General features: G+C 40.9%; 1 protein-coding gene across 1 annotated transcript in view; it reads right to left on the bottom strand.

Annotated features, from left to right (window-relative positions):
• LOC119721974 (1-phosphatidylinositol 3-phosphate 5-kinase-like) overlaps positions 1 to 18255 on the bottom strand; it is a 72929-nt gene that overhangs the window by 51144 nt on the left and 3530 nt on the right. The window contains exons 4-12 of the mRNA XM_038191943.1: positions 15750 to 15965; positions 15357 to 15546; positions 14226 to 14415; positions 13454 to 13577; positions 12377 to 12534; positions 10680 to 10791; positions 9628 to 9778; positions 7113 to 7256; positions 4935 to 5021 (exon numbers count right to left, since the gene is read on the bottom strand). Of these exons, the coding sequence (XP_038047871.1) occupies positions 4935 to 5021; positions 7113 to 7256; positions 9628 to 9778; positions 10680 to 10791; positions 12377 to 12534; positions 13454 to 13577; positions 14226 to 14415; positions 15357 to 15546; positions 15750 to 15965 (1372 nt within the window). The remainder of the gene's footprint in view (positions 1 to 4934; positions 5022 to 7112; positions 7257 to 9627; positions 9779 to 10679; positions 10792 to 12376; positions 12535 to 13453; positions 13578 to 14225; positions 14416 to 15356; positions 15547 to 15749; positions 15966 to 18255) is intronic.

An 18255-nucleotide genomic window follows, 5' to 3' on the forward strand; every position in this document is an offset into this window, starting at 1 on the left:
CACTAAACTGCACACGACCGAACTCCAAAGGTCAATAATAATTTCCTGCCGATAAGTTTGAGGAGAAATGAAGGCAGTGGGCATGCTTTGTAAATAAGATAAAATGTGACAAACCCTTCTTTTATCCGTCAAATTTGAAAGTCTTCATACCTAAAAGAATCTAGCATTATCCATGAACTTAATCAATTCATACGGTCAGATAGCCTATAGATACATCTGAGAAATACGCATGTGTGCAGCTGATAGATATCACTTAGTAAGGACGAGATTAAAATTATAAATATTTCTTCCACAAAAGGCAAGTTACGGTAGAGTTGCCGTGTCATCCTTTTAAAGATTTTTCTAAATAAATTCCTAACAATTACCAGGATTTTTACACCATCGTAAAAACATAACCCACAACTGACACCAGAAATGTAGCACATCTAAGGCAAAAAAAAAAAAGTCTCCGGTTTCTGGTATGCGCGCGAGTCGCCGTAGCCATGCGCTTCGACAAAATGAAAAAGTTTTTTTTTCAATGAAAGATGATGTCTGAAAACCGCCAAACTCACTGGTCTGACTGGAATCCTGCTGCTGCACAATTTTAACGTGTTTTTAGATAGGGTTATGGTCGAGAATAAGCTTTATGTCGCCTCTCTGGACTCCCATATAATTTGCACTGAGTTTAGTCGGGCACCATTTGCAGTCATCAGCCGACATTTGAAGCAAAAAAATCAGGTAAAAAAAAAAAAAAAGCCGCATCGCCGCACCACTTTTTGGGCAAGCTCCATACCAGAAACCGGAGACTTTTTTGGGGGGGCCTAAACAGCTCCTTTTTCCTGTATAATTCAAGAATAATATAACTGTCCAGGGGTGGGACAGTAACGTCCAGTGTTTTTTTTTCTCCCCTGTTTCAGGCAAAACTTATGAAAGTTTTCTATTGGCTATTCTTTCATCACATAATGACAGTTGACACTCTATAGTATAGTTTTTTGACTTATTTTGTCTCTGAAAATTTGTAAATGATAAAACAATGAGTGAAGTAGGGGTATGCATTTAATATAATCTCGGAAGCTGCTTGTTCAGATTATTCAGTGTCCGCACGATAATATTGCTACATCGGTATGTCAATACAGCAAGATAAGGGTACATGTCTCTTGCCTAAGAGAAGTTGCGGACTCCGGAGTTTTATGATAACAACAAAAGGAATAAAGAAAATCTGGCTTATTCCCATGCTGTTAATGTTTAATGACTACCAAATGATATCAGCAAGACCGAACGGCATAGATACAAATCTTGCTTTGGTTAATGGCAAGTGGGTTTTATCAATATCGTTCAGTCATGAACAGAAAAGCTACATGAAAAAGGAACAAATAATGATATAGCCAACATACTTTAAAAGATGAATTCCCCATGAAATCTGCGAGTATTACCTCCAAATATAAATCAATTTGTTTCAATTGCTATTTTCCTAGGAATATAAAAATTATTCATTTTTGAATGAGACATTGAACAAAAAAATCCACCGGTGTTTAGCTACTGAATTATTTCTTCGCACAATTCACTGCCAGACAATAATTCAGCTCATTTGTGAGCAATTCAGTTCATTTGTGCGCAAAATGACAGCTATTTTTCAGAGACTTGCAATGTTTAAAATCTGAATAAAGTAGTTTTTTTTTGTTTAAACAACATTTTCTGAAGTGCACGGGTTATGCAACCGTACTGTAGAATGGGTGGCAAATGACACCATATGGTCTGACATTATGCATACAAAACAATTTTTTTTCACAGCCGGTTCTTTTCAAAACCTCACAAAGTCACATAAGAGATCTGACTACATAGTGCTACTGCTATTTTCCGTTAAACAAACCTTCCAAGTCTTACCGTACAAAATTTGGACATAACATTTTTTCAAGTTTATCTTTCAATATGATCTTTGCTTCTATTCACTGTGACAATTTGTACATTTATTTTTTTCCCCGTCTTATCATCACAGTGAACGATTATGGGATGTCAGTGTCTCTATAAAGTGGCTGAATAAACATGTACATCTTTGCAACTACAGACAAAGATTTACAGATCAAAAATTAACTTCACAAACTTTATAAAGAAGATTTCAGTGATCAAATTTCAATTTACAAATTTTTGAGAGATAAAGTTTTAACCCTAACCTTCCCAAATCCTCCAAAACCATCTTTGCAAAATGGAGGATTTTGCTGGATGGACGCTATACGGCGAAAGTGTATGGCTGATTTTGGAGGATGTTTACGATCAGCGGTGCATAAATTTTGGCCTAGATTATACTGGAAATCCTCCGCACTTCTCCAGGATGTTACTGGCTCTGCCTCAACATATTGACAGTGATTGCTGGAGGATTTTGCAGGATTGAGGCAGTTGTTACCCCTCCAAGGACCACAATCAAGAAACAGAGTAAGATTTTGCAGGATTGAGGCTGTATGCTATTTTTACATGGAGGCAGTTGGAGGATTTTGCAGAATTGAGGTTGCATCCTAGCAGAAATACCTAGGGAGTTAGAATTGATTATTCGGGAAATGCCTATTGTTGCGTCACTATTTTAAGCAATGTTTTCCTCATACAAGCAAAAAGCGTGTTCTCTTTTGTATTAACTGGCCTCGATAAAAATGGAGGAGGGAGGCTTTGTTTGCAGAAAATTGTACGCTCAGAAGATTTTGGCAATTTTGCAAAAACATCGAAGAAAGGCAGATAAATGAATGAATACTGGAAGAGTGAGATTGGGAGAATATGAAATCCACAAAATAATCGGCAGAAGGTTTGAAGGTTGCTGAGAGTCCAAAAGCAACGTCGGGTCTATGGTATACATGTTTAAATTTGTAATTTGCCTAAAGGCAACCCTTAAAATACCCCTGAAGTCTTTTTTTACATAAACTTGTATGGGTAAAAAACCTCAGGAATTCCGAATTTCCAAAGACATTCTTTAAAAATCCTTTATTCAGGAAAAATCCTGACAAAAAATCTTGAAATCAGGGAAAATCCTGACAAAAAAATTCCTGAAATCAGGAAAAATCCGGAAATCAGGAAAAATCGTGACAAGAATTCCTGAAATCAGGAAACAATCCTGACAAATCTCATCCCTGATACTGAAACATACTGACACTGTGTCGACTGCATGCTATTTTATCATTTTGAGCCCTGTCACCTGTTTGTGCTGATCCTGGAGGGCCAGCCCAGCGTCCTTTGTGCACATGACTGACTGACTCACCTACTGACACGCTGACTGTCAAGCAATTAGTCTGCCGCCGCTTGCTTTATGTATTTTACACATGATACATGCTAGGCAATGAGTCAGGTTTCCATGTTTCATTTCCAACTTTTTAGCCGTTCTGAATCAATTGAATAGAATTTTGTGCACTCTGGGACCAGCTTTACAAGGCTTTCCTTGTATAGACTCCTCTCATAGACAGCCATCTTTGTAGGCAAATTACAACTGCATGTTCAACTCCATTTTAGCGCGCAGTGTGCAAAATGTTCTAAACACGCACGCATGTTGCTCACAATTTCTTTGAAATACTGCACAGCTGATGCGCATCACGAAAATTTGACTCCCAAAATGCCAATGCATGTGACAATCTGTAGGCAGTGGCGTCATTTTCCTTAAACTCACATATTAACATCAACTACATTGGACCTGATCCGACCATGGAGAAATAGGAGTTAAAATGCTAGGCATCAGTTGGCGGTAAATTCTTTATAAATGTACTTTTAAAAAAATTGCAAGTTTCTCTCTTACTTTTAAAGACCAACAATTAACCAGTGGTGTTGAATTTCTATACATTGCTAAATTTCTACTTGATGCTGTGACATTAATTTCATAACTTGATATTTTGGTGACTTAGTTCTCAATTTGTCGGAGCAGGTCACAATGCAACCTCACCCTCTTCCTATTTCCAATCACTGGTCCAAACTGATGCACAGAGTAGTCAACTCATAGAGTTATATTTCAGAAACTAGAGAGCGCACTCGTTGCATGTACTCGTTCCGACATGGACGTGCAGCCGCCATACTTTAGGTATAACAATGGACCCACTTTTGAATTGATTTCTAGATATAGCATGTGCGCACGTGCGTGCATTCATGTACGTACGTACTATGATCTATGTTTCATCTTGCATGCGGAGATTTTCGCTCGTACCCCCCACCCTGCAAACAGGACGCTGGGATACTCTGATGAATTCACGCTCTGATTGGTTGGATTCTGACTCTGCAAGGTTTGAAACGGCCGTTAAGACTGATTCATTACTCTTTTATTTCAGTTTAGAGATTTTTGTTTTCGTTGAAAAGCGTAAAAATGTAGGAAATTCTGTAAAACATATCTGTGTTCAGTGTAAAGTAAATTTACATTTCCCGTCACTTGCTCAGGCTCCGTTTCGAATCACAAACGGTCGGATCCATTATGCGACGCTCAAAATTTTGTCCACATGGTCCGCAATGAAACAGATATCACATCCGGTATGGAACGTGTGCATTTCTATGGCAGTTTTCGGATAGCATTTGCGCACATTGTCTAACTGCGGTCTTGAACAGCTGCAGCCAGATGCTTTATACATAGGTCATAGGCCACTTCCTTCACAAGATTCTGTGAAGCTCATCAGAGTATCCCAGCGTCCTGTTTGCAGGGCGGGGTGTATGAGCGAAGTGGAGACTGAGTGCACTTGCGCAGTTTGTTGACTTTGACCAAGCGTATGACGTTCCCAAGCCGTTGCTAAGGTTGGCGGGGCTTATGACCAATCCCGATCGGTCCATTGTTTCACCTAAAGTATGGCGGCAGCGCGTCCATGTCGGCACGTTCGCATGTGCGCGTAGTATACACAGTATGATCTTTGTTTTTTTTTAAATATAACTTTATGAGTCTACTGTACTGGAAATGAAGTACCGGTATATGAACCTAACAAAATGAGGATTGTAATCGAGCTTACCGTTTGGAAAGACTTCTCCAAGGCCCGGCACAGGTCCCTCTTGTTCCCACGGTCCAGAGAGTTCCCTTTGCAAAGTTTCCACACCGGCTGCAAACACAAAGAAGAGTACATATGCTTTTTGTGATATTTGTTTTTCATTTGAAGCAACAAATGGTTGAAGTTTCAGCTCCGTGGACACTCTACATTTTGAAAAGAAAACAAAAGCAAAAAAAGCTAGTCTTTTCTAGAACTTTTCATATTTTACCTTTTATATACCTTTTCATATTTTAAACTGCACCCTCTCCAGTACAACTCCTAAATCAGCAGTATTTAATAAATATCGTTATGTGAGCACACTTTTTATAACCATCTTCAATGATTGTTTTCTTCTGAACGATACTATTCCTTGGGGAATAATTTCACAGGGTATTTGGTACCATCCCTATCTTCACTTTGATGACAGGTTTTCTTGTTAAATTCGTAAGTTTGTTTTCGGGCAACTACCAATGTCTGTACGTGCCTTTAAGAATTGACTAAATAAACGGGAAGCACTCAATAATATACAAATATATGGGAGGAATATTATCGCAAGGTAAAATCTGGACTTTTCCATTTCACGAGGCGAAGCCGAGTGAAATGGAAAAGTCCAGATTTTACCGAGCGATAATATTCCTCCCATTTCACAATTTAAAGCCACTCAATATTTGTTTTATATAACTGACATATAGATCCTTGTCATTTGATATATTTGAACTTTTATTTCAATACAAAACTGGAGGAAAATGTATTTGTCTCTTCCAAACCACCCCTTCACGAAAATGTTTGAACCCAACGCTGTAGCGCTGGCTCTTTGGACAATACGCGGTTCGCGCAACGCTGAACGCGCACACCAGCATGCATTTGCACACAAATACCGCGTCATGATCCCAACTGTTGAGTAGTATTACCCATTCCCCATGGGCGGATAGTACTTTTTGAGCCGTGGCATGAATGGGAGCAATAACGAATGCCACGTGATGTAAGTGACTAGGATCTGTATGTCAGTTATATAAAAGTCACTTATGAACTGTTGTAGTGAATTGCTCTCTAAAATGGTCCATTTTCTATTCTATTCTAGCTGAGAGTTGCCCATGCCCAATAAACAAAACCTGCTGTTGCTGTGCCATAAATAGCTGTCACTCCTTATAACGACCCAAACCGCTCCAGCACTTACATGTAGGTTTACGCTACAGCATGCATTTGCAGTTAATACGCAAACAAAACTAAATAAACCAGACAGCTTCCAAAATCAAAAAGGTACGTCAACAATTTCAGCTAGTGCCAATCAAGCTTATGCTATGAGTTAACAGCTTCGTTTTTCACTTGTTTGTAAGCTTTTTTCGGGGGGGGGGGGGGGGGGGTAAGGTTTTATTTAAGTCAAAGTTTATCAACTGGTACTTGTGATCTGACTGGTGACTGCCTTGTGTTTGATTTGTGACTGCCTTGTGATTGACTTGTGACTGCCTTGTGATTGATTTGTGACTGCCTTGTGATTGATTTGTGACTGCCTTGTGATTGATTTGTGACTGCCTTGTGATTGACTTGTGACTGCCTTGTGATTGATTTGTGACTGTCTTGTGATTGACTTGTGACTGCCTTGTGATTGATTTGTGACTGCCTTGTGATTGACTTGTGACTGCCTTGTGATTGATTTGTGACTGCCTTGTGATTGACTTGTGACTGCCTTGTGATTGACTTGTGACTGCCTTGTGATTGACTTGTGACTGCCTTGTGATTGACTTGTGACTGCCTTGTGATGGACGTGTGATTCAACTTGTGATTGACTCGTGAGTTAACTTATTCAAAGTATGATTTGATTTATAATTGACTTGTGTCTGGCTTGTAATTTGACTTGTGATTGAAATTTAAATGTCTTGAGATTGACTAGTAATTTGACATGTGATTTGACTTGTGATTGACTTTTGATGACTTGTGATTGACTGGTGATTTGATATGTGATTTGACTTGTGACTGACTTTATAATGACTTACGAATTAACTTGTGTTTGCCTCATGATTTAGTTGTGGTTTACTTATATTTGACATTTGAATGTTTTTTTTTTAAATTATGACTGACTAGCGATTTGACTTGTACTTTGATTCGGTTACAACTCTAGCTGACAGGGCAAAAGTTTTAAAACAACGCTTGCGATCCCAGTACCTTTGTCACAGCTGGGTGACGTAAAGAGGTCGGAGGTGGGGCGCAGTCCCCTGGTCCACGTGCCGATCGAGTCGCCCCCTGACGTGGCCCGCCGGTGCTTCTTGACAAACTCAGCATCGTCCGACTGAGTCGGCATACATTTCACTACGAGAGGTGTGGTGGGGACACAAGGTTAGCAAAAATCAACAAAAATTAGGGTGAAACAGGCAATTAGGGGACCAAAAATAGAAAGAAAAAGCAGTAAAAGAATATATTTTTTTTTAAAAGAAAAATAACGCAACAATTTTTTTTTGTATTATAAATGATTTTAATGCCAATAAAATTATTTTTTGGAGGCAAAATGAACATAAAACCAAAATTAACAAGTGCGCTTTTGCAAATTGACAGTATTATTGCTCTGTACAAACCTTAAAAATTAGCAAAACTAAAAAAAGGCAAATCTTCTGTAGCAAAAAATTCTTTATGATTACGGATTCATTTAGATTTATTGAAAGTTGATTCAAAAGCCGGCAGGTTAAAACGAGTTAAAGTGCAAACTGCCTTGAACAGAATTCATATCGAATTTCATCTTTAGAAATCGTTAAATAAACCACAAAGGGACTAAGTGCATATAAAGTTGAACGATTTCTAATAAAAAAGCCGTATCCTCTGAGTGATTCCTGTTTGCTATTTCCCAGGTTTACAGCATTGCTAATGTTGCTAGGGTGCGATCTCTGTCTATATGGCATACACGGGTATATATTGCTTCGGACTTCTGTCCCTTGAACAAAGACATTGACATAATGAGAATTGCCAACGTAGGGCCGGATAGCTTAGTTGGTAGAGCACCGGAACGGTAATCTGGCGGTCGCAGGTCCAAACCCTGCTCCAGTCATTTTCATTGTTACTTTTATCATTTTATCATTATTACCTTTCATACATACACTCAACTTAAAAAGAAAGTCCCCCCTTAATACTTTTTGTCTAACTCAAAAACTACTGGGCACATCTTGCTCAAATTATGACTGATCAGTACAGAAATTCCTTAGTAATCCAGCCATACCCTTTGTTTGGCCCAAAACAGCAAAACAGTGACAATGTGTACAAAATTATGCAATTTATGACAAATGGTACCGGAAAAATTTGCACTTTTGTATACGTGCAAGGTGAGTGTGAACCACAACTTACACGTATAAAAAAGTGCAACTGTTTTCAGTATTATTTGTCATAAATTGCATAAATTCGTACACATTATGACTGTTTTGGGCCAAATAAAGAGTATGGCTGGATTGCTAGGGAATTTCTGTACTGATTAGTCGTTATTTGAGTGAGAGGTGCTCAGTAGTTTTTGAGTTAGACAAAAAAGTATTGGAAGGGGGGACTTTCTTTTTTGGTTGACTTTAGTTAGTTTCATTCTCAAAAGCAGAAAATATTCTGTCGTTTCTCCGTCATAAAAGTTTTAGTATGGTACAACCAGCAACCTCAGCCAACGCAACTTGTTCATAACTTTGGGAGTCTAGGAGTTCTATTTGGGTATTGCTTTCACAGTACTACCAACCAACTGGGCGGTAGTTTGAGCAATGCATCATGCGTTCACTGGCTGGCTACTTTTACATCCCTAGCGCGATGAATCCTCAACCAATGACAAAGGTACATTTGATTCATGAATATGTATGAAGAATTGCTCCACTACTCTGCCCATCCTTGTTCCTCCAATCAGAGTGTTTGAGAGAGAAATTTGGCTTTCGGACTGTTCTCATCGATATACAGGGTGGATAAAAAAAAAACGAAACCGAGATATTATTGCTAATTGGAACAGAAGTAGGGCACATGTGAATCAAAGGGAGATATCCCGTTAGGGTTGAATCTCTTCTTTAAAATGACACCCTAATCATGTCATTACATTTACTGTTGACTAAGCAGTGACCAATTTTATGAAAGGGTCTTTTTAGAGAACTGCGCCACTTTTCAATTTTGGTTTTTGTTGTGTCAATTGTCACAGAGTGAAAGGCTATGGTTGCCAATCAAGGCAGGTGGGGGGAAAAAGAGATTTCACCATGAAAAGTGGCGCAATTCTCTAAATAGACCCTTTCATAAAATTGGTCACTGCTCAGTCAACCGTGAATGTAATGACATGATCAGGGTGTCATTTTAAAGAGGAGATTCAACCCTAACAGAGGATATCTCCCTGTGATTCACATGTGGCCTACGTCTGTTCAAATTAGCAATAATATCTCGGTTTCGGTTTTTTATCCACCCTGTACTGTTGCATTACCTAGATGTAGAACAAAAGGATATTCCAATAGCTTTTTCCCATGTGCTGCATCTCTTTGGAATTCCTTGCCTGGTGCTTGTTTCCCTCCAACCTATGACCTGTCCTGTCTCAAGAGGAATGTTAATCCCTACCTCTTCAGTACCTCGCCTTTTAAATTTCTCTTGTAGCCATGCACCTTGGGCGGCTTTTAGCCTTGTTCTGGGTGACTATGCGTAAAAATTACCAGAAAGAATTGAAAGAAATAGACAAGTGAATACCCACCCAGGCCGTCGTCATCAGTCAGGTCACCTTTATCTTCCTGGTTGATGTCTCGGAACCAGCTGGGTTCCATCCTGTCCTCGATCTCATCCAATTCTCCCTCAGCGGTCAGACTGATGTCCATATCCTTCCCTTGAGCCGAGGAGAGAGCCGTCTAACGGGGAAAAGGGAAAATAAGCCTGGTAAAAAGTTGGTCCGTGTTAATTTTACACTGGAGCATATTTGTAGCAAAAATCCATTCCTCTGAAATGTATAAATTTGTGGGGTTTGTGCACAAACATTGGATGGTGCTCTGTGAACATTTTCAAAATCCCAGTGGGAAAGACACACTGCTTGTGCATATTTTTTTTACGGAAATATGAGGTGCCAGGATCGGATTAAGCTAGACAGAATAGTTAAGCAAGCCAGTAAAGCTATTGGTTTACAACAAGAGTCTCCAGAGGCATTATACAGGTCTCTTTATGTGCAATAAAATTAAGACGGTTCTTTCCGACTCACATCACCCACTGAATGCCGACTTCCAAACGAACTCCATAAGTAATCGCTTTTTACAACGAAGGATCAAGACACGGCGATACGGCAGTTCATTCGTTCCAGCAGCTATCAAATGGTACAATGAGCAATTGGGACGATGAACTGCCGTGTGGCTGACCCTGATCCCTCATTAATGTAATGTAATATGTGTATTATATGTAGTAGTTTGTTTTTTACCTGTAATTATTGGATTTATAAGTTTGTGGTAACTACATTGCATTTCTACATCTTTTTAATTAATGATTGTATGTTTTTATAACCCATTCTTTGTCAAGGCCATTTTAATTTCCCTCCTGAGGGATAATAAAGTTCTATCTTATCTTATCTTATCTTATATTGGTTCGTGCGCATATGGCGCGAAGCACGCGCGACTCAGTTTAATCTGAATGTGCACGGACCCACAACATCTTCGTGTGAGCTTCAGGGGTGGGCTTCAATGTGTTCGAGGGTCCCTTCCAGTGGTCTCCTCGACTCTCTCTTTCTGACTATAGAGGGGGCACTTGCGCACGGAGTACACTCACTTTGCCAGCTCGATACAATGCGTACTCATCGTGGAAGACACGATCATGGCTGGCAGCACACTCCAACCACTTGGCGTCTAGTAGTGCTTGGCCAATGGCGACAGCCTGCAGCCTAGCAAACAAAACAACAACACAAAGCAAGCCCAGTAAAGCTCCCACAGTGCACAAATTCTATTGAATTGCTACAAGATTGCTATTCACTGGAAGTCTTTTCATGCATGTGGACTGCACAATGGGCCAGATATCGCACATTTGTTGGTGGTATGAGGTACTTCAAACTTCTGGGCCAAGGTGAGACTTGTAACCGACTTGTCCAAGTCTAATTCACAAGTGACAGTCACCTCATTAACCCTAATTCCCTACTGTATTCACTGCGTGCTGGACCAAGTCCGCCAAAATCCATCACTGACCCTGCTTCACATAACGCGTCAGGACCAAATCTGCTGCAATCCACCACAAGACCACCACTACTATAGGTGGATTTGATGGACTAGGTACAGATGGCTTGTCTCCCAAAAATCTCCCCAAAGGGGGATGGATTTTGATGGAGTTGGGAAGGTTAGGGTGAAAGGTAATGTACAACATTTGCTTTTGCTGTAATTTTCAGAAATGGATGGATTTGGAGTTAGTATTTTATAGCAAATATTGTTACGTTGACCTGTTTAAAGTTTTGTTCATAGATGCTGGAAAAACCAAGAAAAAGAAATGCTGTTCTTGTAGTCTGGTTCCCTGACACTACATCAGACAAAACGGAGCAATTTATAGACATCGGGGAATTGTCGGGTCAGGGAACCAGGCTAGCTGGTTTGCACACTTTCACAGATGTGTAACCAATTGCAAACAAAATGTGGACTAAGTAAATTTGGTAAATAAAGGGGCCATATTTGAAAAAAAGTCAGTCTCTTCCCAACGATGGTCGTCGTTGGAAATTGCAAGCACTGTGACCAGTCAACTTCGGTCAACACACAAAAACAGGTAAGTGGTAGGCACAGCTGGCTTATCAATCACCTACAGTCAAAGCATAGCTGTATCAAGTTACATAAACAGTCACAGCCAGTCAATCCTGCTTTATGTGGGCTGGGAGCCCTTAACTGTTAAAAAAAAGTAACTTCACTGATTTTGACTGAAAGGACAACTTTTCACAGAGTGTATGTTTGCATAGGAGGGTTATGAAATGAATCTCTTCACCCAGAGATGCCACAGGGTCTGCTTGAAAAGAAAAACCACGGAACTGCCTACCCCAATTTCCAACGTTTATTCCACACCAAAGATGCCCAATTCCACAACACTGTCGGTGTACATGACCTTTGCACTATGCGTTTTTGTATTCACATATGTCACTGCGATCAGAAACCACTGATTACTGAAATGATAGACTTGATTTCCAGGCTGAATGCTCTGTGTGCTTATAGCACGCGATGCAGCACCCGAGGCGCCGTTGTATACTGCGTGCAAGTACGTTGGCCACCTGTGTCGCATGCAGGCTCGGCAACAACAAAGACTTGTTTTAAGATTACTTCAACGAACAACGTTGTGCCATGCGTGCGCAATCCTTACAACATGTAGGCCTACATGTACTAAACTCGAGAGCACTAATGAGGTAAAAATCAACAAGGAAAAAAAACCCCGGAATTTTGTGAGATTTAATAAAAAAACGGAGTTCTGGCTAAAACCGGAAAAGTGGCATCTCTGTTCACCTGTGTGTGGCTTTGTCCTTCAGCAGGAGCCAGTCCACCAACTCACTCCCCACAATGCAGTCGCTGTAGGTGCGTAGCCGGAACCGATGGCTCTGGAACATGATGCCGTTGGATGGGTGCTGGATCAGCAGCCACAGCTGGTGGAGTTGGGCTGAGTCCTAGCAACAGGACGCAAAGCAGAATGGGAAGGAGACAAGTTGTAGACAATTGACAATCAAATGAGGATATTATATGGGGTGCTCTGGTCCAATGGTTACAGTGTTCGACTCGTGTGCCGTGGTACAATGTACATGGGTTCGAATCCTTACAGGGAACATAGTCCTTGTGCTCTTGAGCAAGGCACTTTACCATTATTGCTTCATCCTTCGGATGGGACGTAAAGCCGTAGGTCCCGTGTGTTGTGTAATGAATGTTAAAGATTCCAGTAACACTTATCGCTAAGAGAAAGGATTTTGCCCCGGTGTTTCTGGCAGTGGCTGCAATATGCGCCACAGCACGTTGTATGCCCTTTATAAAGGTGCTACATAATGGATCTCATATTTCTCATCAACTTCATTTACCTGTCTTTAAAAATAGACGTAATTACCAGCCCATGGAGTACCTAATTGTTGGTAGATACGTGCACTATATAACACTCTGGTATTATCATTATTATTATTATATTAATTCCAGTTTCAAGGGTTTGTCGTGTTTGCTTTAAACATTGCACAGATACACAGGATCATTAGCTTTGCGCATTTTTGCTAAAATCTTAAGCAGGGTGCACAACAACTAGCCTGTAGAACTTTTAGCTCAGTGGATACAGTTTTAGAAAACAGAGAAAGCATATGTACGGTTTTGGGGCCTCGTACCTAATTTCGGTAGCGAAGGCATGTAAAAAAAGTGTGCCCACACAGTGTTAAACCACCTTCAGTGATTTTCTTATATTCCAAGAGATATACATGCAGTGCAGAAGAGAGCTGCTTGCTAAAAGTTGACATCACGTGACCGCAACATGCAATTTTGTAAACAACTGTGACCATGTCTAAGTAAGAGATTGACCCCTGCGGTGTTATTTTTCTTGGTTGCGATACTTACCTTCAGTAAATGCTGCCTCTCCTGTGCAACGCTATCAAAGGATCTCCCCAGCGTGGACGGTGTCGGGGTTTGCACCAACTCAAACGGGTCAAAACATCCCTCTGTACTGCCATTGCTGAACGTCCTCCAAAGAAAAATTAGCCACAAATTAAATCACTAAAGGTGTTGTAACATGTTACTGAATGTTGTCACTCAAGTTGAGTCGAGTGGAGTCCAGTACTTAGGTCAACACTATTGAGTTTAGTGTGTTTGCTGGAGTCAAATGTAGTCAAATTCTCGCATGAGTCAATTCACATCACTGATTTTTCTAAAGGCATCTTATTTCGTATCGCAAATAAACGTACACAAATCCATGTTTAACCCTAACCACCCCAAATCCATCAAAATCCATCCCCCCATTTTGGTGGATTTTGGGGGACTTGGTCCAGAAGGCCTGGCATGACTAAATATTGATTGAGTATGATGGACTTGGGTCTAACGGCCTGAAGCAGTGCTAGGGGTATTTGATTGATTTTGCCTAGCTTCCTGTACTGCTATTGTGATAAAAACCATGTGTAGCAAGTCCATGAATGTCAACCAGTGCGTCAGTGGTGGATTTCATTATGTCATGTACAGTTTTGTATTGGATGCACAGCGATTGATGGAGTTTGATGAATTTGGTCCAGTTCCTAGTAAAAGACGCTAGGAAGTTAGGGTTAAATTCAAACCAATTTTGTTAGGCAACACTTTCTACTCAACAACGTCATGATATAGGGCCGTGGGCCCAGTTTACCTCTGGCGCGGCATGCCGGGGTCTGCTGCCTTCTTCCTGGGTGTCATGATGTCGGGCGTGGTTGAGGAGGAAGGCATCTCCCCGGCCACCAAGGTGAAGTAGTCCTCTTGTAGCATCTTGAGATCTCCGATGGAGGACTGGGCATAGCTCAGGACGATCTTACAGCAGTAGGTACAGACGCGGAGATTTCCTGCCAGGATTGAATGGATTCAAACATGCTTGCTCTCGATTTCGTCTCACACTTGAGCAGGTCCCGGAGAAGGCCCGGCTAGCGTCCACTTTGTACCTCACTGACTGACTGACTCACCCACTCACTGTCACTTGAAAATTGGGCAGTGCTTTGGTATAGCAATACGCCTTAAATGCTAATGAATGGGCTACATCTGACCCACTGTGTACACAGATGCATAAAACGACTTCCAATACATAGCCATTCTGAATAAACCCAATACATGTAGAATTTGTGTAATCTGGGACCAGCTTTAACAGTCTTGCCTTGTCACTTGCTCCAAATCAAGGGTCACTGCATCCAAGTTTCGTAAAAATCCATCAAAGCATGTAGAAGTTATACAATTTGCAAAATTTCAACACACATACGAGTCTACGGTCATATGGTCACACAGAATTTAAGACTGGTTAGTGTCTCCCAAAACTTTGTTTAGGCGACACAAAAAATTGACTCATATGACAACATACATCCCATAGACCACACTGCTGTGGGACCAGCTTTACTAGGCTTGCCTAGTCTTGCTATATTATATATTTATTATCCATGTCAAGTTATTAGGCTAAGAACAACAAACGATCTGTTTCCTATTACTCTGAAGAGAAAAAAAATTGGTTCCTAAGTTTTATAGCCAGGAAAAATAGGGTAGGATGATGGTCGATTAATTTATTTCTTATTTATGCTCATGCGTGGCATGTTTGATGGAGCACATTTACAAACCATGCCATACGTACACGTCAGTCACATATGCTGCAAAGTGCCAGAGAAACTCATTTGTCTTAGACACGTTTTGGATGAATTCTGGAGTGAAAACTATCATGAGGCCAGGACTATTATAGTTAGGCCGGCCCAACTATAGTTAGGATCGATGGTATAGTTGGGGTGTAACATAACTACTGACTCACCAGTGTATCCCATGAACTTCCCAGGCACCTCTTGGTTGCAGCAGTGGCTGCAGAAGATCTGGCCGCAGACGCGACAGTGATGGCGCCGTCGCAGCGTGGTGAACTTCTCCCCGCACTCGTAGCACTCCTTGCACTGACTGTCCGGCATCCAGTACTGCTTGAAGTCGCTGTCCCGGTAATCCTGCGGTACCTGTAGGCAGAGTGCAAGGTGTTCAGTGCCAGCAGCCGATTCCATAAAATAAAATGTGCAAGATTTACATAATTTAAACAGCTTCGATGAGGATAAGAACAGCTTTTACAATGGCTGTTTGTGTTTAACTTCTGTTCAGTAACAAACATTTCATAGCACTTCACCTATGTACTACAAGGCACGGATGGTGTTAGAATCGTTACCTGGCCAGATCTATCCACCACGGTGCTCAGATGACGAAGCACCGTGGTCAGACTCCTAGCCGGCTGCTTATTCCCAAGGCTGGACTCCCACTGTGAGCGTGACTCGGAGTCCTCGCTACGCTGGCTGCCACCAGGCTTGAGGGGTAGGGACAGCCTGGACTGAGGCAGTGGACGCTCCTGACGAGTGGGGCTCTGGAAGGCTGATTTGGTTACCTCCTAGAGAATAAAAATATACAAATATTGACTGCTCAAGGGGTGTGGTAGAACTAGCCTCCCTTGGTGATCCATGGTGCGTTTTGTTTTCCCGAAGCCAAGGAAAATAGAATCCTCCACAGATCACTTTTTCAACATAAGATAAACAATATGAGCAATGTGCGCACTTATAACACCTCACACACAGATTCTGTGTCTTGATTGGCCAAGAGCGAGTCACATGATACTTTCTATTTTTGCTATCTTTCTGTGCACGGCCAAAAGTACTATACCCATAGCAACCAAAGTACTATACCATTAGCAACCAAAGTACTATATCCACGGCGCAGTATTTGTGTGTAAATGCATGCTGGGTTCAAACATTTCGTGAAGGGGTAACACATTTTCCACCAATTTTGTATTGAAATTTACGTTTATTTAAACTGTGTTCAGATTTAAATAATTTAATATATTAAAACCAAGCAGAATCTGTGGGTGAAGTGTTATAAAACAAATATTGAATGCTTTATCTCACGGTGTAGTAAAACTAGCCTCCCTCGGTGATCCATGGAGCACTCTATTTTCCCTCGGCTTCGCCTCGGGAAAAAAAAATGTCCATGAATCACCTTGGGAGGCTAGTTTTACTACACCACTCGAAGCATTCAATATTTGTATACTATATGCATAGACCTTTGGTTCTTCCGCGTATAGTACCTTTTCAGCCATTGTATAGTATTTTCTGACCATTGTAAAGTCTCAGGCTTTCAAGCAGACACAGGTGAGAAAGTAGGAGAATAGTGAGATCAAAATTTTCATCAAAAACAAGGACGAAAGGAGGACTTTGGAGGACAAAATCAGGTCAAAAATAGGACTTCTGCAGGCTTTCAGGAGTACTTTTTGATATTCACCAATGCACGGCATCATAAGCCTCATTTGGCATGTTCTGTACTCACAACACTTGTGCTCCATCCTCAACTAAGCTCTTGGAAGTACCGTTGCAGTACTCCTGCACCCAAGCCCTTCATTGTGCGATTTACATAGGACAGTGTCTAACACTGTTATGAAAAATATTCAATGAGGTTTCATTTTTCAGAGTTGTGGAGAAAAAAAAAACAGGAAAAAGTTGGAATTTCAAGAAAAATGAAGAAGCAAGGTAAAAAACAAGGAAAAGTTGGAAAAGTGGGAATTCTTGAAAGCCTGCAGCCTTCTTGGTCATGCAAGGCAAGGACCCAAGGAGTTCGTACTCCAAGACTTCAAAAGTAAAATGATGGTCGCCGCGCTCGAAAGCTACAATAGAAATCACCTGGCACCAGCTTGCTCAGTTGCTCACTACGCTAATCTCGACACAATAGAGATCCGCGCTCACTAATGCCAAAAAAAGGAGTTTGCTTGGCTTCGTAGACAGTACCATGGTAAATACGCATGCGCAGTTGTCATACATCACTAAAAATGAATGATTTTGAAGTGTTTGTTCGCAGTTGGATGATACTGTATATAAATGTGGTCAACATCACTGGAACAATCATTTCATGAAGAACAAAATGGTCTGTACCTTTAGTGTGAAAACTTGTGAAATATTCCAAAAAAACACATTTCATCAATGATATATTGCCAATTAAAATGTCTGAAAATACATGAAAACTTATCTGAAAGAAATCCAATTTATCTCCAAATTACAGGGACAGATAACGCTTTTAAGCACCAACAACTGCACATTGCTAACTTGAGTTCATAACTCACATCTAACAACTGCGCAGTTGTAAAAACCTATCTTGTCGTAAAATATATTTTTCAAAAAAGAGCAACGACGTGACATGACTTATTATGCAGCATATAGGGAGGTTGTTGGTTACCAACTAAAAAGGCGGCAACGATCATCGTGTTTAAAGGCCGCTGGCATTCACGCTTTGAATGGTCGAGGCTTGCGGTCACAGTACTGTAGCTATAGACATTCCCAAGGGATTGGTATGTTAATGGTCAAAATGTAAATCGCCCAAGAGTTCTGACTCCTTGGGTCCTTGCTCTATGGTCATGCAAGGCAAGACAGTGTAAAAACTTTTACTACACCTCATAAATATTCATGATCAAATTGTAGCACTTCATTGGCCGATCCACCGCGTGTCCAGGAAGGAAAAATTATACGCGCCCAGGTCATCCCGGTGAATATTCAGCTTGCTGCCGTGCGGTATTTTTTCTGGTAGCATCAAAAATTCCCTCTGGAACCCGCCTCGTAGACATGTAGTCTTTGGCATGTAATCTTTACGGAACCAGTCTGCTTATGTAGAGTGTTGGCACCAGACTATTTCACTGACTG

This window comes from Patiria miniata, unplaced genomic scaffold, assembly GCF_015706575.1.
Source record: "Patiria miniata isolate m_02_andy unplaced genomic scaffold, ASM1570657v1 HiC_scaffold_14, whole genome shotgun sequence".
In the NCBI taxonomy this organism is placed as follows: domain Eukaryota; kingdom Metazoa; phylum Echinodermata; class Asteroidea; order Valvatida; family Asterinidae; genus Patiria; species Patiria miniata.